At 38.4% G+C, this 25,261-nt stretch overlaps 3 protein-coding genes and 1 long non-coding RNA gene across 4 annotated transcripts; all 4 read right to left on the bottom strand.

Annotated features, from left to right (window-relative positions):
- Positions 1 to 2,666: 2,666 nt before the first annotated feature.
- Positions 2,667 to 6,480, bottom strand: LOC149374650 (uncharacterized). Its single transcript, XM_089592397.1, has 4 exons — positions 5,621 to 6,480; positions 4,198 to 5,524; positions 3,802 to 4,079; positions 2,667 to 3,666 (listed from the first exon to the last, which is right to left on the bottom strand). The coding sequence occupies exons 1-4, from the start codon at positions 6,478 to 6,480 to the stop codon at positions 2,667 to 2,669; spliced, it is 3,465 nt and encodes a 1,154-aa protein (XP_089448523.1).
- Positions 6,481 to 6,912: 432 nt separating this feature from the next.
- On the bottom strand, positions 6,913 to 7,863 carry LOC149374649 (uncharacterized). Its single transcript, XM_089592396.1, has one exon. The coding sequence runs from the start codon at positions 7,861 to 7,863 to the stop codon at positions 6,913 to 6,915; it is 951 nt and encodes a 316-aa protein (XP_089448522.1).
- Positions 7,864 to 17,561: 9,698 nt separating this feature from the next.
- Positions 17,562 to 18,922, bottom strand: LOC149374648 (uncharacterized). Its single transcript, XR_016293060.1, has 4 exons — positions 18,721 to 18,922; positions 18,302 to 18,635; positions 17,846 to 18,171; positions 17,562 to 17,767 (listed from the first exon to the last, which is right to left on the bottom strand). It is a non-coding gene; the product is annotated as an uncharacterized LOC149374648 (long non-coding RNA).
- A 2,062-nt stretch (positions 18,923 to 20,984) lies between these two features.
- LOC149374647 (uncharacterized) lies at positions 20,985 to 22,766 on the bottom strand. The gene is made up of 6 exons (XM_089592395.1): positions 22,562 to 22,766; positions 22,317 to 22,489; positions 21,976 to 22,056; positions 21,662 to 21,847; positions 21,367 to 21,508; positions 20,985 to 21,274 (listed from the first exon to the last, which is right to left on the bottom strand). The coding sequence occupies exons 1-6, from the start codon at positions 22,764 to 22,766 to the stop codon at positions 20,985 to 20,987; spliced, it is 1,077 nt and encodes a 358-aa protein (XP_089448521.1).
- Between the last annotated feature and the right edge of the window lie 2,495 nt (positions 22,767 to 25,261).

The following is a 25,261-nucleotide window of genomic DNA, read 5'->3' as shown; positions in this document are numbered from 1 at the left end:
GAGCCTAAATATCTAAGCATTAACGATGTCTAGTAAAAAAAAGAGAAAAAAAAAAAAAAAAAAAAAAAAAAAAAAAAAAAAAAAAAAAATAGAATGCATAGGTAAGAAACAATCTAAGTAAATAAATAGACAAAGTAAATAGTAAGGAGATACGTAAATAAAAACGGTTAATATACCTTTTAGATCAATGATGCGTTAAATGGATAAATAAAAAAAAGAATACGTACGTAATGATGATGATAGTAAAATAAAAAAAAATTAAAAAAAAGATTTTTGTCATGTTGTGTGGAAGACGCTGCGTAAAATGTTATAAATATAGTATAAAACAGAAAGGGAAATGAAAAAAAAAGGAAATGAACATACAAAACAAAAGTTGTAAGTAAAATAAAACCGAAAGAAGGAAAATAATAATCATAATGATGAAAATGATTGTGTATGAAACAACTCAAAAAAAAATATGTAAGTAAATAAGTAAGTATTGAATAAGATAATAAGAAATAAATGGTAATTAAATAATTGTTAATAATAGTAAGACCCACAAGCGCATATTTATCAATTTATTACGTAAGAAGGAAGAACGCAAACCTGAACAATATGTGTTCAATAACAATAACACAATTATAAACTTGCGGAAAACTAATCAAAGCCTAAAAAAGAAAAAGAAGCGAGGATGTTCATAGAAACACATCATTAATTTTTCTTATATGATTAGTATACATTTTAACACGAACAACATAATACAGACATGAATTAAACAATCATTTTCAAGATGGTACAGAAAAGAACGTTGTCGAGGACTACAACGAAGCGGCCTCGGACGTGTCACGTACAGTATAACACATACTACGTGGAATGGGCCTCAGCTATTAGTATCAAAAAGGAGCACAAGTGGGGGAGAAAAGAGCATAAAAGGCCCGCAGCAGTGGCCACAGGGCTCTTGAACGTTGGGACTAGAAGGAGGATAGTCGCAATAAGTAACTTGGAACCGCAAAGCGCCTTCCCTCAAGGAATATAACAATAAAGTAATTAAGTAAGTTTAACTGCCACGTTGTTATTAAGCACCCCAAACCCTTAGACTCCCACGTAACACGGGTAAGTAATTAGCTTGAAAGTTTCCCTAATCTGCTTTTCAAAATATTTTCTTCCTGACTTTGACAAACGATGCTTACGTCTCACAGCTTCTCTAGCTTCTCCAACTTGCTGAAGAACGTCTTTTTTCTGAAAGAAAGCGTCTATGTTGACCATTTAATGGTAAACAAGGGGTAAATAAACTCTTAATAAGTATGAGTAATATTTATAGCAAAAGAATCAAATTTTCTTCTATGTCTACCATCATCGTTATCCCTTTCCTTATCCATCTCGGCAAATCAATGTTTCCAAACTTTTAAATAGTTTACACATAATTTGTTTGAATTCACTGTTAGTCATGTCAGTATGAACATAATCATTATAAATGTGCTTTAAATTCAAATCATCTTGTGAGAATATTACTAAGAGGTTGAAATTATCTCTGATCAAATGTTTTGGAGCTTGAGCATAGGATTGGCATACACAAAAGCAGTCAACGCTTTTATGACGTCCCATGCATAATAAGGCTTTTACATTATCTTGCGTTTTACAAGCAATGTCATCAAGTATTATTATAGAGTTGGAAAGTGCCTTATCTGGATATATGACTGATTCATGATTGCTCGACGAAAAATACTTTCCACCATCTATGGGCTTCAACAGTTGTTCTAGAAACTTATATATTGGCTGATTCAGCGACTTTGAGTATAGATAATCATTATTAAATCTCAATCCGTTGGGGTGAGTTGTGAAATCGAATAAGCTGTTTGTTTTTCCAGTTTGACAAACCACAAAGAACAGCTCTTATCGTATCAGGTAGCAAATCACCATGTTGTTAGATTATTGTATAGTCCCAAATTGATGTAAAATTATAATTAATATTGGTTTTTATAATCCAAATAAATGCTGGTTAATTCACAGTTTAAATGAAATTCACTTTCCAGTACGTACAAACAGTAATTGGTTTTTATTTGATTCAAAATACAAGCATTAAGAAACGTTAACTTTTACAATTTTTCAATAATGATTTTGACCGAATACACAGTTAATAAAGACACAAATAAACGCACGACGGGGCCCCAAGATCTTAATTTAACCAGTGATTAATTCATAATCACTGTTGACCTCTCGTCTCACGTAGCCCACACTCAACGTAAGTCACGTTTCGAGCTGTGAACCCGGGCGCATTCAGCGACACGACGACGAGAACCTACTCACTCGCATGATTTCTCGGCACGATAAATCCATGCAAGGTCGGAGCTCCTTCGAGATGCTCTCTTTTTCGCAGCGCTACAAGAACTGCTTCAAAAAATGAGCGGGCCTGTCGATAGAGCCGAGAAAGCCCGATCGCCGCCGACAAGTGACGAGCGGTCGCCGTCTCGTGACATCTGTCCTTCCGATTTTCGTCGTCTCTCTCTGTTACTAGCCTACGTTGTGTTTTATTTTCTTATTATTTTAAACTTTAAGCCTTCTGGCTGTAACACACTCCCCCCGTTGGAAGTAAGTACAAACAACATTAATAAATAAAATTTTTGAATTCGAATTACATAAGAGTAATAAAAATAAATACATGTAAGTAATTAAATACATAAATATTGTCATGAATTTTCGACTTCAAAGTCTCTTGAAAACAATGGACACAGTGATCTTGCATTTCTTTGGTAAATTCCATGCTCCGTTTTCACTGTCACCACTCTGACCACGCCATCGCCACCGGGGTGTACTTTTACCACTCGCCCCATCCGCCACTGCGTACACGGCTGGTTCTTATCTATTAAAAGAACAATCATGTTCTCTTCCATATTAACATCCGACCTGTGCCATTTTTGTCGCTTCTGTAACTCAGTCAAATATTCGATTTGCCATCTCCTCCAAAACTCTTGTTTTGCCTTCGTTATGGCCTTCCAGCACGACAATCGGTTGTCTGACACCCCGCTACCATCTCTTTCAGGTAACATCGTGAAAGAGCACCCTATTAAAAAATGCGCTGGTGTTAATACCGGAGGGTCATTAGCGTTAGGCGACCCGGAGCAGATCGGTCGCGAATTCATGATTGCGGCAATCTCATATAACAGAGTCTGAAGATTTTCGAAAGTGTATAGCCGGTCGCCTACGACTCTCTTGAGATGGTGTTTCGCAGATTTTACCGCCGCCTTCCACAAACCTCCAAAATGAGGCGAGAGCGGCGGATTGAAATGCCATTCAATTCTTTCTTTCGAAGTAACATCAAAAACCCGCGACTTAAAATCATTCGATTCGAATAAAGCGTACAACTCCCGGAGCTTGTTATTCGCTCCGACGAAATTCGTCCCGTTGTCTGAATATACATGCGCTGGCGTTCCTCGGCAACTCCTAAAACGACTTAACGCGGCTAAGAATGCTTCGGTACTAAGATCGCTCACTAACTCAATATGAACCGCTCTAACGGTCATACAAACGAAAATGCACCCATATGCTTTGATTTTTCCTCTATTCCGAATCTTCTTTTCTTTTATAAATAATGGACCGAAAAAATCGATGCCTGTATGAAAAAAGGGAAACGCGGCACTCAATCTCGATTCGGGCAATTCCGACATCTTATAATTTACCGTTTTCGCCCTGAAACGTCGACATTTTACACATTTGCGAATAATATATTGGACTTAATTCTTTCCGTCGATAATCCAATATCGCTGCCTGATATTATATAACGTAGATTGAATCCCAGTGTGATAAAACTTTTCATGATAGTACCGAATTAATAAATCGGTAATACGATTTCGAGAGGGAAGAAGAAACGGATGTTTTTGATCGTAAGTCGTGCTAGCCTTTGATATTCGGCCTCCAACCCGTGAAATACCGTGCTGATCAAGAAATGGACTTAATGCCCCCAATTTAACGCTTTTTAGTTCCGCGGATGCTGAGACGCGCTTGATTTCCTCTTTGAAACAAGTCTTTTGTACGAGTTTAATAATGCATTTTTCCGACGCATCTAGCTCCGATATCACAAGACGAGATACCTCTCTGATTTCCTTCAGCTTTATGATTTTATTCTTTTCTTCAATTTTTACTCTGATTTTATTAATAAAACGTAAACAGTAAGCAAAATATTCGCGTTAATTTTGCATAACTTAAAATGCGCGTTATTACGTTTTTTAAGAACTCCTCGTCCCGCACGTCCGTTACTAAACACGCGACCTTTTTTAACCCTGGCAGATCAACGGTCGAAAGTTCAAACGAACAAGGCCACTGCTCCTCCGTCCACGAGAGCCAGTTGGGTCCCTCGAACCACGTTCTATTTTTTACAAAGTCACTACCAAACTGCCCTCTTGACAGTGCATCTGCCGGATTGTCTTCAGAGCGTACGTGCCGCCATTCGATATTCTTTGCCAATTTTTGAATTTCCGAGACGCGATTTGCCTCGAAAACCTTCAAGGCTTTTGGTGGTTTCCTTATCCAATGAAGCACGATCGTTGAATTTACCCAAAAAATGACCTTATCGGGACGGAAAGACAGCCACGAAATTACGTCTTGGTATAATCGAGCGAGAGTTAACGCGCCGCACAACTCTAATTGTAGAATGGTCCTCTCTTTTATCGGAGCGACCCGCGACCTTGAACAGAGTAAGACAACTCGAGCATTTCCGTGGCTACTCGTCGAACGCACATAGATGCACGCTCCATAGCCTGTCTTGCATGCGTCTGAAAAACCGTGAAGGTGTACATTCGAGAAATTTTCAACAAGCAAATAATGCGACATTCTCAAACTATTCACTGCTTTAAGTTCTCTTGAGAAAATGCGCCACGTATTTTCTAAGGTCTGGGGTACCGATTCGTCCCACGCGAGATCGTCTTTCCAACAAGTTTGCATGATACCTTTTGCAGCGAGTTTAACTGGGCCTAAGAGTCCTAATGGATTAAATATTCTGGCTAACTCAGATAAAATTAATCGTTTAGTAATCCTTTCTACTGTCCGATCTGATTTTACGGCAAATGAGAACTCGTCGCTCGAAGTACTCCAGGAAACTCCTAGCGTCTTGTGAACCGAATCGTTCTTTGTGAGAAATTCTAAATTCTCTATTCCCCCTACTAAGCCGTTCAAAACCGCCGCCTCGTTGGACGCCCATTTTCGAATTTCAAATCCTCCCTTCCTCAAGATTGTTATAACTTCATCTCGGAGCCTTAAAAGTTCTTTAAGGCTATCTGCTCCAGCGATAAAATCATCCACGTAAAAGTTTTGCGTCAGAGCCCTAGCGCCGATCGGAAATGCCGAGCACTCGTCACTCGTGAGTTTATGCAGTGTTCTTATCGCAAAGAAAGGAGACGAAGAAACGCCGAAAGTAACCATGTTTAGTTCGTAAGTTCTTATTTTATTTTCATGTAACCAAAATATTCTTTGGTAGCGACGGTCGTCGGGATGAATCCAGATTTGCCGGTACATCTGCGCGATGTCGGCCACAACGGCATATTTGTACGTTCTAAATCGTATGAAGTGCTCAAAGAGCTTGGGCTAAATCGTGGGTCCTATCAAGAGGACATCATTTAATGAAACTCCGGCTTCAGTTTTTGCCAACGCATCAAATACAACTCGAGTTTTCGTCGTAGAACTCGTTGGCTTGACGACGGCGCGATGCGGCAAATAATAATGAGCTTCCAATGGCTCGTTTTCGATTAATGTCATGTGACCTAGGCTAATATAATCATTCATGACCAGGTCATACTGTTCTTTAAGAATCGGGTTTTGATTTTGTTTTTTCAATAAATTCGTAAACCGACGGTATGCCGCTACTCGCGATTCACCTAGATCGACTACCGAGGTTTTGAAAGGCAACTTGACGATATATCGTCCGGAGGACTCTCGTGTTACGTTCTGAATAAAATGTAATTCGCAGGGATCTTCTCCGGATAGTTTTGGTGCCTCTGATTCGGCGGCATCAATCACCCAAAACTTTTCAAGGATTTTTCTTAGCCCAGTTAAATGACAAGCAACTGTCTGGCTACACTCGTCTGCAATACCTCCCGCAGCTACCCAGCCTAATTCAGATTTTTGCAGAATGAAATCGACTCCGCCCTTAGATAAATCGACTTTTCCCGGAGAAAGCATTGACAACGTAGCCCCAGATCCGATTACGATATCGACCTCTCTGGGCAAATGAAAATTGGGATTGGCTAACCTTAAGTTCTTAGGTAATTTCACTAAATCGCGACGAAATGGTTCGCTCGGGATCTGATTTGCTATTTTTAGAGTTACCAAACACGCGAGAGTCTTACTATATAGAGTGTTAATCGAGTGAAGGGTCACCTCTACCGCCCCACTCGACGTCGTGTTCAAGTCGTCGACTGCCCCAATCGTAGCCGCGCACGGCTTCTTTTTCAATCCCAATCGCTTAACTAAACTCTCAGTTACTAAATGTATAGTTGCGCACGTATCCATTATAGCTCTACACATTAAAAATTTTGCACTCGAATTCTTTATTCTTACTTGAGCTGTCAACATTAGTTTGGATTGAAGCGCGCGCGACGCAAGACTGAGAACAGTCGACTGTACGAGTCATTCTTGTTTAGGTGCGCTTTAGCCAGTCGAGACTGTCGACGACTCCTTCACCTCACGATGTAACAAAGTGTTATGAAATTTCCCACATTTTTTACATTTGTAAAATTTGCATTCACCGAAATGTTTGACTAAGCAATTTCTACAAACCGCACTTTTACCGACTATTTTTCAACGTAAATTAATGTCAGCCCTTATAAATGCTTTGCAAAGGCACAACGGATGCTTACCACCCTTACACTCGAGGCAGTCGATTGAAGCGCTAGTCACGAAAGAACGGACTCCTCCTTCAAATTTACCTCTTTTGTTTGCCCCTTAAATCCCGCTAGTAAACGCCCTTTTTCCCTTGCTGTCGCGTTTGTTGTTTAAATTTTCTTGTTCGATTGACCCACATCTAAACGCGGCCTCGTTTACGAACGCAAAAATTTCCTTCAACGTCGGTATCTTGTCAAGAGTGAGCGATCTCTCCCACTCCGACCGCATCTCAGATGGAAGGGCGCGCTCGACAATTCTTACTATCAAGTGTTCATCGGGTTTTACGTCTAACGTCGCGAGCATATCGATATGTTGTCGTACATGATCGACTAGTTTAGTTAAACTACTATGTGACATCTCAGTAGGCGTAGACGTATCTAGTAATGCGTCCAAGTGGGTTGTTATCATGATCCTCTTTCGATCGTACGACTCGAAAAGTAACGCCCAAGCGGCCTCGAAATTGTCTTCGTGCAGTCCGTACACTGAGATCTTTGCGAGCGCGTTCCCCTGTAGGGAGTTTCGAAGAAGCATGAACTTCTGCAGTTCCGACATCTTTTCAGCCTCAACTATATCTGTAAAACCGTTTTTAAATGACAGCCATTTCGACAAGTCGCCGTCAAATTTAGGCAGTTCAACCACGGGTAGCTTTAGAGGTTGCGTATTATTCGCGATGGTTATCGACGTGGTGTCTAAATTGGCGTGAGGCACCGGAGGTGAAGGTGGGGGATACAAGGCGTTAATTCGCGCGATAATTAAGTAGTATCTATCTCCGACTTGGTCAAAATCAGTGAGACTAGCGTCGTTCGGTTCAACAAGCAACGCGAGCTCATCATGTAGCTCCTCGTACGCTGTAAACAGTTCCCTTACGCGCTCGAGTCGACCTCTAGCTATAGCCGCATCTGTCGGCTCCGGAGGAATTGTCTGTTCGTCGGCGACAATCTTTTCAAGTTTCGTAATATAAGTTTTAAGAGTGGTGCGCTTTTGGTTTATAATCATCACTCTATTACTCATTTTGATGTAGTGAAAAAACAAAATAAAAGTTAAAAAAAAAACTGAAAGAGACAAGATCTCGTAACGAAAGAGCAATCAAGGAAATTCCATTTAAACGTAAACAACCGACAAACGCCAGCGAAACAAAACAAGCACCGTCGCCTGGCAATCCGACTACGCGTGAGCGCGCTTTAACTTTTTTCTATAGGCCAGGCTAATTCGCGAAATCGCTCGGATCAACAACGCTCGTGCCACCAGCGAATCGAGTAAACAACACTCTCCTCTCCCTCTTTCGAGAAAAGCGGTTAGCCAGACAACCATACACTGATTTCAACTTCTTTATAGAAAATATCTCAATCACGCGTCTTTATATGCATGCATGCATTTACCGCAGAACAAACGAATTTTAACAAAAGCGACAAGGCAAGCAGGTATTACGTGGATGTCAATAAAAAATACTCAACTTCTCTCCAACCGTCGAACCAGAGCAGAGGATGGCGAGACCGGCGGTCGACAGCGCGGCCAGAGGGCCAGCTCGAAGATGATGATGACCTTCACACCCAACAATCCAGGTCACGGCACCAAAATGTATAGTCCCAAATTAATGTAAAATTATTATTAATATTGGTTTTTATAGTCCAAATAAATGCTGGTTAATTCACAGTTCAAATGAAATTCACTTTCCAGTACGTACAAACAGTAATTGGTTTTTATTTGATTCAAAATACAAGCATTAAGAAACGTTAACTTTTACAATTTTTCAATAACGATTTTGACCGAATACACAGTTAATAAAGACGCAAATAAACGCACGACGGGGCCCCAAGATCTTAATTTAACCAGTGATTAATTCATAATCACTGTTGACCTCTCGTCTCACGTAGCCCACACTCAACGTAAGTCACGTTTCGAGCTGTGAACCCAGGTGCATTCAGCGACACGACAACGAGAACCTACTCACTCGCGTGATTTCTCGGCACGATAAATCCATGCAAGGTCAGAGCTCCTTCGAGATGCTCTCTTTTTCGCAGCGCTACGAGAACTGCTTCAAAAAATGAGCGGGCCTGTCGATAGAGCCGAGAACGCCCGATCGCCGCCGACAAGCGACGAGCGGTCGCCGTCTCGTGACATCTGCCCTTCCAACTTTCGTCGTCTCTCTCTGTTACTAGCCTACGTTGTGTTTTATTTTCTTATTATTTTAAACTTTAAGCCTTCTGGCTGTAACAATTATCTTATTTTGCTAAACGATTTCATCGAAATTTACGACAGGAAGTTGTGTATCCCGTTCTACGTAGCTCATGTTTATGGTTTGCTAACTCAAGTGAGACTGAAATATTATGCTGTAAATAGTATGCTTGAACTCTTTCAAGCTCTTTCATTATATTTTCTAATCTTGCTTATCAGTTTGTTAAGATTTATGACAGGAAGTAAAATGTTCTGTTCTCGGAGCTCATGATAACTGTTTGCTGACATATGAGACTATAAATAGTGCTCTACTTATATTTTTCAGCTTATTCATCGTTAAACCCTTAAAAAGTAATGATTATTTACAGTCACAAAGGTTGTGCACTTATAAACACACTTATTAATAAACTGCGTATAGAACTGCACATACCAGGATATTAATATTGCGGGCTGGGCATTTAACTAGCCAAGAGATTAGCTTGTCGAGATCCAGGTATCCATCCATTGAATCAGGCTTGCAAACACGATAAAGCCTATTCTCAGAATCAAGAAAACATTTCGACAAAAAACACCGCTGACAAGATTCTTGCTGAAAAGGCTATGGTACCTAGTAGTAGTGCTTAAAATGTTATAAGTTTACCTTCACAGAAAGCGCAGGATGCTGTGAAAAAAGCTGGTGGCAAAAAAAAAATTGTAATGCCTCGATTTTGCCCATCCCACAAAAAACTGAAACACTCATACCATACATTATTCCTGCATTTGCTGGCTCAAGTGCTATGGGTGCTATCACTAACGGTGTACGTGGAGTTGTCAAGGCTATTAACGATGCTGAAGAAGCTCGAAAACAGCTAGAGGAGAGTGAGAGGCATAATAACAAAATGGAAGCACTTTAACTTGGAAAGGGGATATTTTTGAAACCATATAAGAACGGCTTAGGTCTACTTCCAAGGCCTGGAAAGGCTTCAAAGACGAAAAAAAAAAAATTACTATAAAACTGCCTCACCAAGCTCTCACCATTTATAAACTCATTGAGTATGCAAAAGTTTTGAAAACACAACACTTCTGTGGTGTCTTCATAAAAAATGCTTTGCCAGCTGATTGCCCCCGTTTCTATGAATCAGCAACAGTTATTCTCGATTATAAAGATGGTCCGGGTACTCACTCAATCGCCTATAAAAAACGAGGCAACAACTTGACGTACTTGGACAGTTATGGTAACTTACAGCGACCGATTAATTTAATGCCATGTCTTAGTGATAATTATGATAAATATAATCATAAAGGGTTCCAAGATTTTGGTACCTACAACTTGTAACGTTTTACTCTGCCAGCTTAGCACACGATCACCACTAGCCTGGGTACAATGCTTTGTGAGTACAACTGTGCGCCTCTAGCCTGTTTGATGCGATCATCGTACTCTGGCGTCGCAACCCGAAGCACCCCGCGCAGTAGTTAATACTTTTTTTTGTTAACCCTGATCAAATAACTGCCGGTGACTAACCTACAAAGAGCCACTATGATTTCCTCTACAGAGCCACTATAATAGCCCCTGTGAAACCACTGCTCGTGAACCCCGTAGTTACTAACCACGAACCCGCACCTACTGCAAGCTTTACTGGCGGAGGGCATAAAGTACGGCCTCGCAATCCATGTTATCAGAAGCCACGCGTCACGTATAGCCACTCACACCCCGCCCCAAGAAGCCACTACCCCGGAGTGAGGGACACGGAAATGCGTCGTCCTCGCTATATCACGTACCCTACGCACACTACAGCCACTGCACTATAACCAGCCAAAACATACTCAATGGCTTACTCTTGACCTTCGATGTCAAGGGACTCCTGGTTCTGGATGTTGGCTCTGGCTTCAGTCCTCTCACCAACTCATCCCACCACCCAATCACACCCAGCCAGCGAAGACTCTCAAGCTTTCTCTTCGGTCACAAGACCCTTAAAAAAAAGCTTAGACAAAGTCGCAAGCCCCACAGTAAGCTTTTATTATACTTCGAATCACTCGTATTGTTGAACCAAGATAAAACAACGTTACGGGAGATAGCGCAAAATCAAACTGCCCTTTCCAGCTACTTCTCCTTACTTAAGACCTCGAAAAAGTTCCTACTAACAATCCTTAATCAATCGCCCACCGTCGATCAACGATTGCTGATTGACTGATTAATCACCAGCACCCTCTTTTATTTATTTAGTCATCTCGTTATCCCTATTGGCATAAAAAGTTCACCAAAAAATCGTACCGGCGCCTTCACCAGTTTGATCCAGAAGTTTCAGACCGTTCCACTCCCTCAAGAGTGGAGGCGCTGTTATAAACAACACACCTGCCTTCAACTAGCAAGCCACACCTCCCATACCTGAGTCATGTCAGCGCAGCTCACCGAGACCGCACGCATGACTTTTGGCTTGAGAGGTCTTACGAGATCGACATACAAGCACATACATATAAATCTTAGAGATTTACTTCAGCCAGGCACTTGCATGCATGTGCTCGACGCTGCGACTCCGTTGCAAACTGCAGTCATCTTTGCTTCAGCTTTCTTTGTAGAAAAAACTCCATTTAGCCTATATAAATGTATTCCAATATTCAAGTAACATAAGTCATTATTAAGCCAACATAAATGAATCATTGACATTGAGTTTATCAGAAATATCATCTATTCTCGAAACACAATATTTTACACCTATCGAATTATCACCAGAATATAACTACGTTCTTGATCTAGTAGAACTTCTAACTTTTAAATCAATTCCAAATACCGATGAAGGTAATAATACATTTACGTAGGCGATAAAGTAGTTGTTTTTACAACCAGCAACTGAAAAATTAAAGATATTGAGTCATTTTTTATCGACGCATCACAATCCGACGATATACCTATCAGCATCAAATCAAATAACAATACTCTTCACCGTGTGATAATGTGTAGTCATACTATTAACTTCAGACCAAAAGATTTTATAGGCCGTCTTTTAGGCTTTACTGAACAAATTCTTAAAGACACCAGTACTCACAACTCAGATTTACTGGTTGCTAATCTCTAGGTCAACACATTGAGAGTTAAGTGTAATATCACTAATGAAGCCTATATAAACGGAAAAAAAAGTTCACACCATTGACGAAATTTTTTCTGCTGTATCTCTAACATACAAAATTGTTAAAGTTTCATCGCAAATAATTAATTAACCCATTGCTGTTAAAATTATATATCATCTTCAAGCGCATATTGTTGATCAGGAAGGTAACTTAATTAATTTTCGTGGAGGAGTTATAAATATACGGTTATACTTGAAACAACTCAACTAAAATGGCAAAACTGTACAACAATATAAAAGTTGAACAAGGCAATAAAAGAAAATTACCAAAGGTTAGGTCAATAACTTAATGTTGTTGATGAAAATGTATCTGCTTACTGTCTCATTCTACATGATCGCATCGTAGAGTACAATCTCATTAGTGGTGACGTGAGAAAACTTGTGTAGACACGTACATACAATTAAAAAAAAAAAAAAATTACTAGCAGTAAAAGCAGTCTGTATCATGATGGAGTACATGGTGGACATGCAGGGCTTTAAGAAGCCTGGCAACAATTATTTTCTTAAAGAGTTGGCGATTCTTCCACTCCATGCAGATGATGAGCCTCAAGTATCTCTCTTCAAGCCGGCATTTCCTTGGCGCAAACTAAATGATAAATGCAAACGTGAAAATTTATGGCTTGAGCTATCCTATTATGGATTAGATTGGCAATCAGGTGTTATCGACTACACAGAAATTGGTAATGTTCTTTGGGAGAATCTCAAAAATGCTAAGAAGATTTTCGTGATTGGAGAAGTGAAGAAAAGGTGGCTCGAAAGGTTTAATTTTCAAGTTAATGATATGGTTGATTATCCAGAATTTGAACTCCCAACATTCGCTACTGCATGTCCTCACCATAATGGTGCGTGTAGAGCTATGTGTGCCACCCACAATGTCAAACGAATGAAAAAATTCTACTTTCATATGGAATGGGAAGATGTTACTGATTGTGAAGAAGATGCATAATAAAAAAACTCAATGAAACTGTATTTTTTTTTTAAATAAAGTCATAAATAAGTGTATTGAATTATATTGTTGTTATTATTCATGTAGCCTTTTCCTCAAAACGAGTTTAAGATTAAAATATTAAGAACCAATGATTCATTCTGATGAATCACACACTTGTGCAGTGCCTACACTAACGTGTATATAAACTAATTTAGGTGCAGAGTGCTGCTTAGTTCATCACGTAGCATCAAACGCGACGGATACGCGTTTATATCGTAGTTAGTAGGACGCTTTTAAGCTGCAAAATAAAAATGGAGTTTTACGAGGATTATGTTATTGAGATTACAGGTTTTCTGGACGCTTCTCAACAGTTTTCACCAAAAGAAGTAGCTGTGGTGTCGCTTATGAGACCAGCGATCAGTCATTGGATTGTGCGGCCCCTGTGCAATTTTTCCACCTTACCTATGGATGTGCGCCAAAACAACGACTTTCAGTCGAAGCGAGTGCATAAACATCGCTGGTTTAAGGGTGATTGTTCCATTAGAAAGTTACAGCAACATGTGTACACTGTAGCAAAAAATGCACATCGAATTTACGGTTATGAAGATAATACAGCCACTTTTTTAAAATCGAACATGCGGTGTACTGTGATTAACATTCAGCAGTATATGGTGCCATCGTGTCACATTATTACTATGGGACATTCAACAAAGGTGTTGATGTGTGGTACTCATGATGTAAAAAAAAGTCTACGTAGAAAGCAATATTGCGCACTTAGTTAAGCTCATCAAATAAAATTGTGGCTTGGCTCTTTGGTGGGAAGTAGCATTGAACCAGACTCAAAATTTTTTTTAGACGCGCTTAATAGTTATAAAAAGAAATTTTCTAGAACGCTTCCCAGTTGGGATACTGTTGATGGAATTAATTCTAATGATACTGATACTGATAGCGACGCTGAAACTGATACTAATGTTGGTGTTTAAGAAACGATAACTGTGTGTAGGCAAAAAAAAAAAAAAAGAGTAAAGTAAGCATAAAATTAGAGATCAAAAAATTAAAGTAAATCTTGCCTTGTGGTAGTACGAAGAAATTAGGGCCGTCTTATAAGCTGATGAGAATTTGCGTATAGCTTCAGTTATCCTGTGACGATTGATCAGGCAACATCAACAACATGGGTTTGATCTTGAGCAAACCCAAATATGAGAGCCTCAGTAGGAAGGAGGAGGAGGAGGAAGATAAAAATAGCCAAAAACCTCTTTTAGAAAAGCACGTTGAGGCATCTCAACCAAAAGTAAGGGGAAATTATCATTACGAAAACATTCGCTCTTATCCAAATAAAGATGGATATAATATATTGAAAAAAAAAATCAATAACCATGAAATTCTTGTGTACTTTTTTTGAAGCTACCAAAAATATATGTGTATTAGATTTAAAGTTTTGTTATTATTGAAACCCATTTACATACTATCCTAAGAATCTCTAACTTAAATTTGTAAGCTGGCTGAATTCCTTGGCAAGGTACTGCGTCAGAGAAGAGAGCCGTCAGTACCATCCGACGTCACAGCATCTGGGAGAGGCCCCCTTCCCCTGACGTTACCATCCGAGTGGTCCGCACCACCCACCGCCCCTACTACCTATACCCCCCGTGCCCCTCCTCCCACCGCCCGATCAGCCTCTCCTCCACCACCGCCTCTCTTCTACAGCCCGATCAGCCTCCTCCCCACCACCGCCTCTCCTCTACCGCCCGATCAGCCTCTTCCCCACCACTAACTCAGGGGGGGGGCTGAGGGGGTGCCAGAATCGCCATGGTTTACCTACTCTAGAGCAATTTATTATTAAAGAATAACATTGTTTACCGAAAAATTATTTTCTACTATTAAATAAAAACAATTAGTTACGTACCTATGTAATCTAACAAACACTGCTCGTTAAATAGATTACGGATTAGCTAAACAACTCTATGAGTTTAGAATGTAAAAGCATAGATATGTAACAGATTTAGTTAAAAAACTTGTAACACTTTCACTTCAACATTTTATTGTATTCATACATACATGATTCAAAAATTCTGATTTTAAGCAATAGGTTTTTGTTATTTACAGCTACGTCATAATATACATTTCTCACAAAGTTTAGTTTTTAATTTTTGGCTTTAATAGATAGTATTTTTTTCTGTTAACTAAATAACAGTCACATGTTTACATTAATGTTGGAAGATTGATTTTCGTTTATTCAATTTTCTCGTAGTCATTCTTAGCTTTGGATAACTCGTCTTCTATCTCATGGTTATTGAAATTCTCTCTACAGTGAAATAATACTGCCATAATAAGTAATAAATGTGATAGAGTAAAATAAATAACTTATCAGCTCAAAACGTTTTAATTTAAAAAATTTTCTTTTAACTTCTTAATTTTTTACTAAGGTAAATATGTAGCGATTTGTTATTGCCTACTTGAGAGAGAAAAAGGTGTTTCGTCCCGAGAGCACGCCAGGACTCATCAGTAAGGCTGATGACGTGCTCTCTGCCTTAGACACAGGAGAGGTGTGGGCTCAGATTGACTCGATCGCGCTTATATAGTAATCGTGCGGGAATTTCGCCGCTTGACGTGAACGGGCTATTAGGGGCTTGGCCACCTGGCGAGTAGAGCCTGAAGCGCGAGAGATGTGAGACGCCACAAATAGAGTGAATTTTTTCGTGGATTCCAAAAATAAAACTATAAGTTAGTATTGGCGTTGAAATAAAACAAATGTGACAGCAAGTTAGTATACAGCATGATATGTAACGGTGGCATTTTCCGGGAACAGCGTGTAGAGCAAATTTTTCTGAACCGAATCCCGTTTGAATGAATTTTTTAGGGCAAATAGCTTTTAAATGAGAGGCGATTGAAAATACGTTCCAAACTACCCCTAAATGGGGTTGGAAGGGTATGGCGTGCGCACATGAACTCGCGACGTTGCCACATTGTAATTGAGCTTATTTGGTAAGTATACATAGATAACTTCATGTGCGCACGCACGAGCGTCTGCTACACTATACTGCTGTTAAATTGAAGGTTGGATGTTACAAGGTAAACATTGTCTGCTCCTTATGCTGTCATGTTTTGAAGCCATGCCACAGATGTAACTGCATGAATAAACATTCAAATCATGTAATACAAGAGTATAATGGGATAAATGTATCACCTACAATTAATAAATAAGTGTCGAACTATACTGCAGCCGCTCAGTCTAAGTTCGATTGGCTTGCACGGGAAAATAGCGTACCCTAATAATAGTTTCTTTATGTTTACAGGTGTTTTAAAATCCCCTCAAATTGATTTTTAACATGTCAAATCATGTAACAGCAAGAACATATCTTAGTATAGGTGATGAAAAAATAAGTAATACCTTTTTCCTCATAACAAAATTTATTTTAAAATATTTCAAGAGCCAAATCATAATATTATAATTATGAGTTAAGGAATTGACCTCCAAGAAATATAAAAAATGGAGCTTCTTATAATGCCTTATATGCTGATGTACAAATACTATATGAATATGGGATCTTTAACTTTAATTATATTAGATAATAGTTATTACACGAAACTTCTTGAATAAAGCGAAAAAAATGGTATGCTCAAATCATACTTGTGAAAAGGGCACAAAAGAGATCAAACAGAAAGACGAAAGAAAAGGATTCACCACAATCTGTAGTGCGACTTGTGCGCGGTACCTTCGAACAGAGTCCACGTGGCTTCTTGGCGCACGTTTAGGTAGAACTTGACGATGGCCTACTGTTTGACGGCAGGTAGGTTCAACTATTCTAGGTACGAGCCGACGAGGAGTTGCAAGTCCACGTGCTTGGTCAGCTCGACCACGTAGAACTCGGTGAATCGTTTACGCAAGCCGACGGGCAGTTCTTTCTTGCCAACATCGGTCGCCGGGTTCATGCAGGTGATTAAGGTGAAATCGGGATGGCGTGCTATGGCTTCTTGATCGCCACGTTCCAGAAGAGACAGGGAGCCCGACGAGCCTTCGAGTAGACTGGAAAGGCACTCCGGAGTCTCCGCGTTAGCGAGATTGATCTCGTCGAGCAGGACCCACTGACCTTCTTTCAAAGCCTTAATTAAGCTCCCTTACATAAAGGCGAAGGCCAACGAGAGCTGCCTCTTCACTTGAGCGGCCAGCTTTCTCAGCTTGGCAGCCAGCTGGTCTCACTTTCTTACAGTCTCGCGGCTCTTGTCTTCCGGCTCGCTGATGGTTTGACCGGAGTCGCTTCAAAGCAGCACCCGTACTGGTATTCATCAGCGCAACGAGGGTCTTTCATTTGCTTTTCGTGAGGCAAGTGTCAATGTGTTCCAGGAATTTTTTGTTGGGCTCGACCGCGAAGAATGAGCGAAACAAGATCTCGAATTCCTCGCGAATGGGAGAAATGAGGATCTTCAAGTCGACAGGCTTGTAGCCACCGAGCAGGTCAGCGCTCTCGCTTTGCTAAAAAATAATTAAATTGCATTTTGTTAACGAATATATTTTCACCTTGAAATAGCACAGAGCAACAGAATATGTCGATGGCGTCTTGAAGTAATTTAAGAGCAGAATCTTTGGAGGAAACGTTTAAGCCGTTAACAGCTCTGTAACACCAATTTAATAGATCTCTAGTGGAAATTAATCTTCATGTTTTTAAAAAAAACAGTTCGTCGTCTTCATCACTATCGGTATTATGATTGCCTACAAAAAAAAAGAAAACATCAACGAACTTAGAAGTAACAGTATTTCATACTGGGAACAGAGTTTGGACAATTGTACTCAATTCTTTTTTCGACAGCGACTCCATGTTAATGCACAGCAAGTGTTTTTCAAACAGACTACTGGCTCCGGATGACTGAAGTTGGAAGCCGGACATCATGGGGATCAATCTCTGCGTGAAAAACAGCTGAAATCCACTGTTAACGTGAAAAGTGTCTTTGCATCCAGGAACAGACAGAGTTCCAGTTTGCATGACATTACTCAAAATGCTAGCAACGTCTCGTGCAGCACTGTATATAACATCCAGAAGGAGCCAATTTCCACTTGCTACTGCCTACGTGAGCACACCAGCCTGCCACTCACATTCTCCAGATATATCGGTGCATCTGTAAGTTCCCAGCAACATTTATGAGTCACTTTTATCCCCAAACTGTACTTTAATGAAATTGGATGGCCAGTGTCCAGTTATTTTGGCCAAGTATTCAACGATGGCTGTTTAACCGCAGCCAACTGCACCTTGCAGGCAAATGCATTTTCTTCAAGCTACTCCAAGAGCCAAACTGCACAAGTTTTCTTCCATTGCTGGCACAGGAATTAAATCACTATTTGTACATTGGGTGTCGTTGTTTAAAACTGGTAATAAGACTTTAGCAACAGAAACGACGGATGAAATATTGTCAGCCATGTCATATAACTCTTTTGTACAAGATGTTTTTTGTAAGCAGACATTTGTGTCATTTTTTCTTGTATCTAATTCAAATTTGTCTGTATCGCTCAGCAAAGTTTTTCCACACTCCAACTGCAAAATTTCTGCCATTTATATCACTACCCAATTCACTTTACAGCAAGCCTATAAACAAAATACACAATTTTAAACTACTCATTTCACAAGAATCATTATAAAAATCGCACAAATAGAATTTTACATGTATTACCATTTCACATAATCTTCTTTATATCACAAATATTTGTGAAACTTTGACAACTTCCACATCCGCCTTAATAGTTTCAATTGATAATACTCGTTGTATTTTCAATAATCACTAGATAATTTTGATGCATTATCAATGTACTCAAAGAAAACACAGAAGTATTTGCTTCGTCAAAAAATAAACAATTCTTCTAGTCTGATGTTGAAAACTGTATGAACAGAATCAATTATTTTTTTAACCGCTGAGCAGTGCAGAAGAAAGTCTTATCACCTTTAACATCTGTAAGTATAAGAAGGTGTAAGATCATAACAACTCCATTAGAAATAATATAAAAAGTTTTAAGTTCCTTCAAGTAACAATTTCAATTTATGACTCTTTTTACTTATATTCTGAATGACGATTATATTTGCATATTATAATTTGTATATGATTTTTAGTTTTGTTCATGTAGATTTAAAAAATCCTTAATTATTGGAAACTACTTCCAAACATAAATTACAACAACCTAAGTATATTACAGCAGACACTGCTCATGTAACTAAAAACCATTAATTTATCATACACACTTGCATGCTTTACAATAATAAAATTAATAATGCTACAAGTACTATACAATTATTTTATCTAATATTGTTGAAAATCCATTTTAAATATTCATATACTCAACAGTGTATCGAAAAAGAAACTTGAAAATGTCATGGTAATTAAATGTTTGGTTAATGTACCTGCCTTCAGTTAATTATTATCCATCAACACAAACTGACGGAGTTACAATAAAAAATTTATTACGACGTACACAAAATAAGAAAGTAATAAAACCAAAATACATAAACAAATAGAACTTCTATCATAAAAAAGGTGCAAAGTGAAGTTATGTTTACATTAGTTTATTGGGAGACACAGACAAAATCATCAAGCAACTAATATAAGAGTTGAAGGCTCTACAACATCCGCTAGATGGGAAAAAAAGTGGTTTCCTGTAACCGTGCTACGTACCAGTGGTGAGTGCAGTTCATTTATAAACAAATAATTACAATCAGCTAGAAAGTAAACAGACTACTCAGATCACGTAGTCAGACATCAGGTTAGATTACCTTTTTCTTACGTTAAACGTAGCAAACACTTCTCGGGCACTTTCTACGCACTATAGGTAAGAACGTAGCAGCTACAGGAATAAGCGCCCGGTGAGCAGGGCAGTGAGTCAGTCGGCTAGGTCGTGAAACAAATATTTTACATGTAACATAGTAAGTAAGTTACCTCCCGAGTGGAAATGGTTTTCAGCAAAACTGTGTCTAATTGAATCAAACTGAGCCGAACTGAGTCACACTGAGCCAAACTGAGCCAAACTATGGCCGATTCAAACGATTGGCTCAGTTTGGCTCAGTTCGGCTCAATTTGACTCAATTCAGCTTAGTTTGGCTCAGTTTAGCTCAGTTTGGCCTAGACTGCAGCACCAAAGTATACATATTCAACAGAAAATTAATTTTTTTTCATATGTAGGGCATAGTATAGCTTAGTTTGGCATAATAAAGATCTGTCTGAATCGTATAGGCTTATCTTGATTAGTAAGGCTATCAGATTAGCTTAATGAAGGTCAGTCTGACAAAGTGAAGCTCAGTGGTTCCAGTACATTATTTTGATGTGTGGGTCATGCTCAGCTGCAAAATGGAACCTGGAAATTAACGGTTCTTAAGTTAATTTAAAAAGATTTCTGAGGCAATGCGAATTAATTGTTATTTTGATTCAAGGCATTCTCGATTGATTTTCTAGAAAATTAACGTAGATGCGGCAATCCATGTGGATTATCTATTTTATTCTAGCTTTTGGAGTTGTTATGCGTCGCATGCTAAATTTCCGAAAAAAAAATAAATTTAATGCGTTGTGACTGTTTCATGGCGTTAATTACCTTTTATTTATTATATTTAAATACAAGGCTTTTAATGATTTATCTTAAATAATCTTAACGTCTATACAAACACTTAAATGATAATTTTCATTATACTCGTAGGCAGTCTTGTTTAGTTACAATTTTATAATCACGTTTGACATATATTATAAAGTAAGATTTTTTCAATTCTAAATGTTCAAATTAAATAAATACATTAATCACTAAAACGAACTTCTTCAAAGTCATCTTCATTATTAATTTGGTTTCGTTGGCCTCGGATGAGTTTTTTTCTAGCTGTGCAAATTGCACCATGATGATACCCATTGCACTTATTTAATTCGTCTGAAATAAGTTGTGGGGTGAACCCTCTTGACTTTAACTATTGCACAAATTCATCTTCTATGGCTTCTTTCTTTATGGGTGATAATGGATTGTTGCTCGTGCCACGTCGAGACTTCACGGAGCGGCTTGCGAGATCGTCTACTCCAAAAATACCTATATCCATGAGTGTGAAAAAAGTTTGACAATTCTTGGTTTTATACGCATCTTTATAAGCCAAAGAGTTGTACTTAACGCCTTTTCTTATCGTTCGCAAGTTCAAATCAATTGTACTTGAATCTTCTTGCTCAGGTGACTCAAAAACATTATTGTAGATTCGCAACTGTTCCTCTAAAAGATTTACAACGTACCAAAAAATTATAAATAAATAAAAAGTATATTAAAGTTACAATTGTCTGCTTTAATATAAATCAAGCTCTTACCAGTCGGATTGTAAGTAGATTTTTCCTGCTGTTTTTGTTGAGCAAGCTTTTTCCAATACTCGACTTCCAATTCTGCTTTTTTTGATTGATTTTCAAAATATTCAGCTTGCATTTTGTATGCTCTGCACGAAGCTTCAAGCTCCTAAAAAATTTTCCACTTTCATAATTAACAAGCACTTGTACATTTTAAATGCACATGGGTTCAATATTTAAAAAACTTTCTTGTCGCACAAAATATTTTGCACTCAAAATGTGATTATTATTAAGTGTATCTGTGACAAATACATAAATCAACCTTTTCATTACGTTCCCTTAAAACTGCATGTCCTTTTCTGATAGTCCCATTCCCAGGTGCACCGTTATTATGCAGATCTGTAAGCGGTTGTCGATGAGTGTTTGATACACTCCGGTTAAGTCTTTCTGAACCTTCTTGCAATGTAGATGAGTGAATATCTAAATTAAGATTAAATAGTCCATCCTCCTACAATCACGATATAATTATTAAATTTATTAACTACTTTTGAATTCTTCTAATTATTTCTTATCTATTCTTTGTTTATAATTTTTTTAATTTACTATTTGTAAACTAAAACTGCTTCTGTGACTTACTTGTTCTGCAGCATTTAGATAACTATTCAGAATATTTTTTGAGGCATCATTCTTGCTTTTTTTCTTGGCGGCTATTTGATCCTAGAAAGCAGAAAGTTTTTTTATTGCATGAGAAAGGTTCTGCATTCATGCAACATTAATTTATACTGCAAGAAATACGGTTCTACACTGACAGTGTTTAGGTTTCGAAAAATGTGCTTAAGTCAATAATAGCTCGACTAATTTGACTAAAACTAAAAAAGTTGAAATAAATGGCTGAAAAGTTTTACTTATTGCATAAAAAAAAAAAATTGTCATTGTATCACTACATTGATTTGTATAGTTTGATATTTGATATTTACCTTTGCAACTCGTTTGGCTGTGACTATTTCTTCTGAAATACCATCGTCGTTAGATTGATCATGATTGTTACTATCCAATACTGAATCTGAGGCTGCTGACAAATTTATTTTAGGCTTTCTTCTTGTTATTTTTGGATTCTCTGACAAATACGTTTCAACAGCATCCAGAGTCTCTAAAAGAATAACACATTTTACTACAAAAAGTGACATACTAAAAATTCCAAGTAAGGACACAAACATATTACCTCCAACATGAAGTATTGCACAAATACGTGAGTTGTTGGCGCCCACCTCTTTGTACTTCATCGGTTTGTTTTTGTACACTATTTCTCCTGCTAAGTATTTATCAAGATCAAACTTTTTTATGCAACCAACAGGGACTATCTTTTTGATAGGTTGCGTACCAGCTGTCACCGCCGGAATGTAAATGTATGCATGGTAGTCCGTCATTGCAACTAATATTTTCTTTCAAAAATCTTTAGCACAATAAAAGCTTGTTTTACATAATGAACAGTGCAACGATGTCAAGTAAAGGTCATATCGAAAAAACTGTATAAGGATTACATACGGTACATCATTAAGCACTACTCAGAGGCCAGGGATGGTAGGTGTGATAAGTCTGTTCGAATGATCACACGTCCGATGGACATAGGTCTGATCGGCTTAGTACGTCAGTTCAAAGGATTGGACCATCTGATGGCCCTATACATAAGACTTCAAGATTTGGGGTATATTCCGTAAGATCTGACCAGTTGTTAAATGGCAACACTGTTACTGGTGCTGCGTTCCGCAACCCAAAACAACAGCAAACAGCTGACTGAAGTAAACAAACGTATAAGTCAGTTGTAATTTAGGAGAAAGCGACAAAAGTAAATAAAGTCCGTATCTTATAGTGTTTGAAGACACGAGATCATGCAGAGCAACATTCGGAAAAAAGTAACATTATTTGACGACTGACACCTACATTTTTGTTTACTTCGGTCAGCTGTTTGCTGGTGTTTTGGGTTGCAAAACGCAGCACACTAGTAACAGTGTTGCCATTTAACAACTGGTCAGACCTTACGGAATACACCCTTGATTTGGTTGACGGAATCAGTAGGTTCGTTCAAGCCCGTTTTGGTCAAGTCTGGTTCTCTTAACGAAGTATACCTATTTATATGGAACCGGTTCTGTTTGGTCCGCTACATATAGGGTTTGAACGAACGGGCTTGAACGAACCTAGCGTGCTCGACTGCGTAATGGAAAATGAAGGTCAGATGCGCACTACAACCCCAGCGTGAGCGAAACGCGTAACTCATACTAATAGTGGTGGGGGAAATTTTCGTTTTTTCTGGTGTGCCGTTACATTCATCAATTGTCCACCAAGACATGCTCAAGAGGTAATAACCTATGTCAGTAACTGCCGCTGACGACCAGAACACTCCCTTGAGCAGCAGCCAATCACAGCGCTCGGATAGAAAGAAACAGAGAAGACACTCGGCAACCATCTCTTTCTTTTACCGTATCGCTGTATTCAGCCTCTAGCGCACTCTACATAGAGATAATATTATATTATCTCTATGGCACTCTATCCTTATATCTCTATGACCACATATAACCGCGGCATAAGGAAGGTGGAACCAAATATAGTTGATAAAAAATCAGAGATGTGGTTGGCTTTTAATACTAGGTATTGCATAAGATAGTCATAACTTGCGAAGTATTTAAAGATCGTGTGATTCTTGCATAAGAATCGCATCATAAATATTGCTTGTGTCAATAAATATATTGAAAAAATATTTTACATAATGAGTAAGCGAGGCTCCTACAAGTCGTATTTAGATCGTTTTACCCGGAAAACAGTGCCCAGAAGTACAGTATGTACCCGAAATAAAAGGCAAAGCAGTATTTTGAGGTTTAAGACAACAAAGTTTGGTTGTTATCAGACTGTAAGTAAATAATCTCTTTTTGTGTACGTTAATTTTGTAGTAACATCCAAGATATATAAGAATACTGCGACTTTCCCGTAATTATTCATCCAACTAAAATAAGCTTGACCTATTTCCTTATAATATTAAAAATAATATTAAATAGTTCAAAAGTAGATCATGACTGTATGAATACTTTAGTGTATGATTGGCACAAATTAATTAATTAAATAGAGAATAACATTTCCTTATGTTACAGAATGATGCTATTCTTGTTTATAAAAAACACAAGCTTGTCCCAACAAAGATGAACGATGCGCATAGAAATATATCTCCAGAGTCGGACATCGATGAGCCTGGATTGACCTCCTACAGCGTAGTTGATCAGGTAGTTCAAGCAATTGGCGAAGTGTATAAGTGCACGGTTGCATTTTTGAACAAAATATATAATATTTCAAGCAAGTTATGGCTATTTTTACTGTTCAAATTGCATTAAAAATTGCCATTTGTTACACAATTCCTACGTTGTTGCGTAAATACATGTATTGCAACTAGGACTTGGGTACTTTCTGTGCACTCATACCTCCAATGCAAAAACAGGTTTATTGTACTGTTAATTTTAATTGTAAACTTCAAGTATCAGTCAAAACCAATAATTATATTTATTTACGTAGAAAACAAGATCCAACGCAGACAATACAGAAGAAAAACTAAGTAAATATTTATGTAAGTGTTCGAACACTAATGTTGCTGAAGTAATTTTCATGTGCTTAAAGCTGGTGAAAACACATGCGCTGTCATGGGTAGCAGCTCTAGATATGTTTAATATGATGAATATTATTTTCAAAAATGATGTCTTTCCTCGAACCAAGTACATGTTAATGAAATTGTTAGGCGTTGACAAAAGTTTAGTAGCATATCATGTTATTTGTAGTGCTTGTCGAAGGTACATTGGGAAACAGAATAACCTGGATCTTACAGTTACATGTGGCTGTGGAGCCCTAATAAACGTCACATCATCTGGCTCCTATTTCGTAG

Source organism: Copidosoma floridanum, unplaced genomic scaffold, assembly GCF_036245765.1.
Source record: "Copidosoma floridanum isolate Cflo_tuat_1 unplaced genomic scaffold, Cflo_Japanese_pri ptg000016l, whole genome shotgun sequence".
Lineage (NCBI taxonomy): Eukaryota > Metazoa > Arthropoda > Insecta > Hymenoptera > Encyrtidae > Copidosoma > Copidosoma floridanum.
Note: the sequence above shows the minus strand (reverse complement) of the source record. Positions and strands in the feature narration are given on the sequence as shown.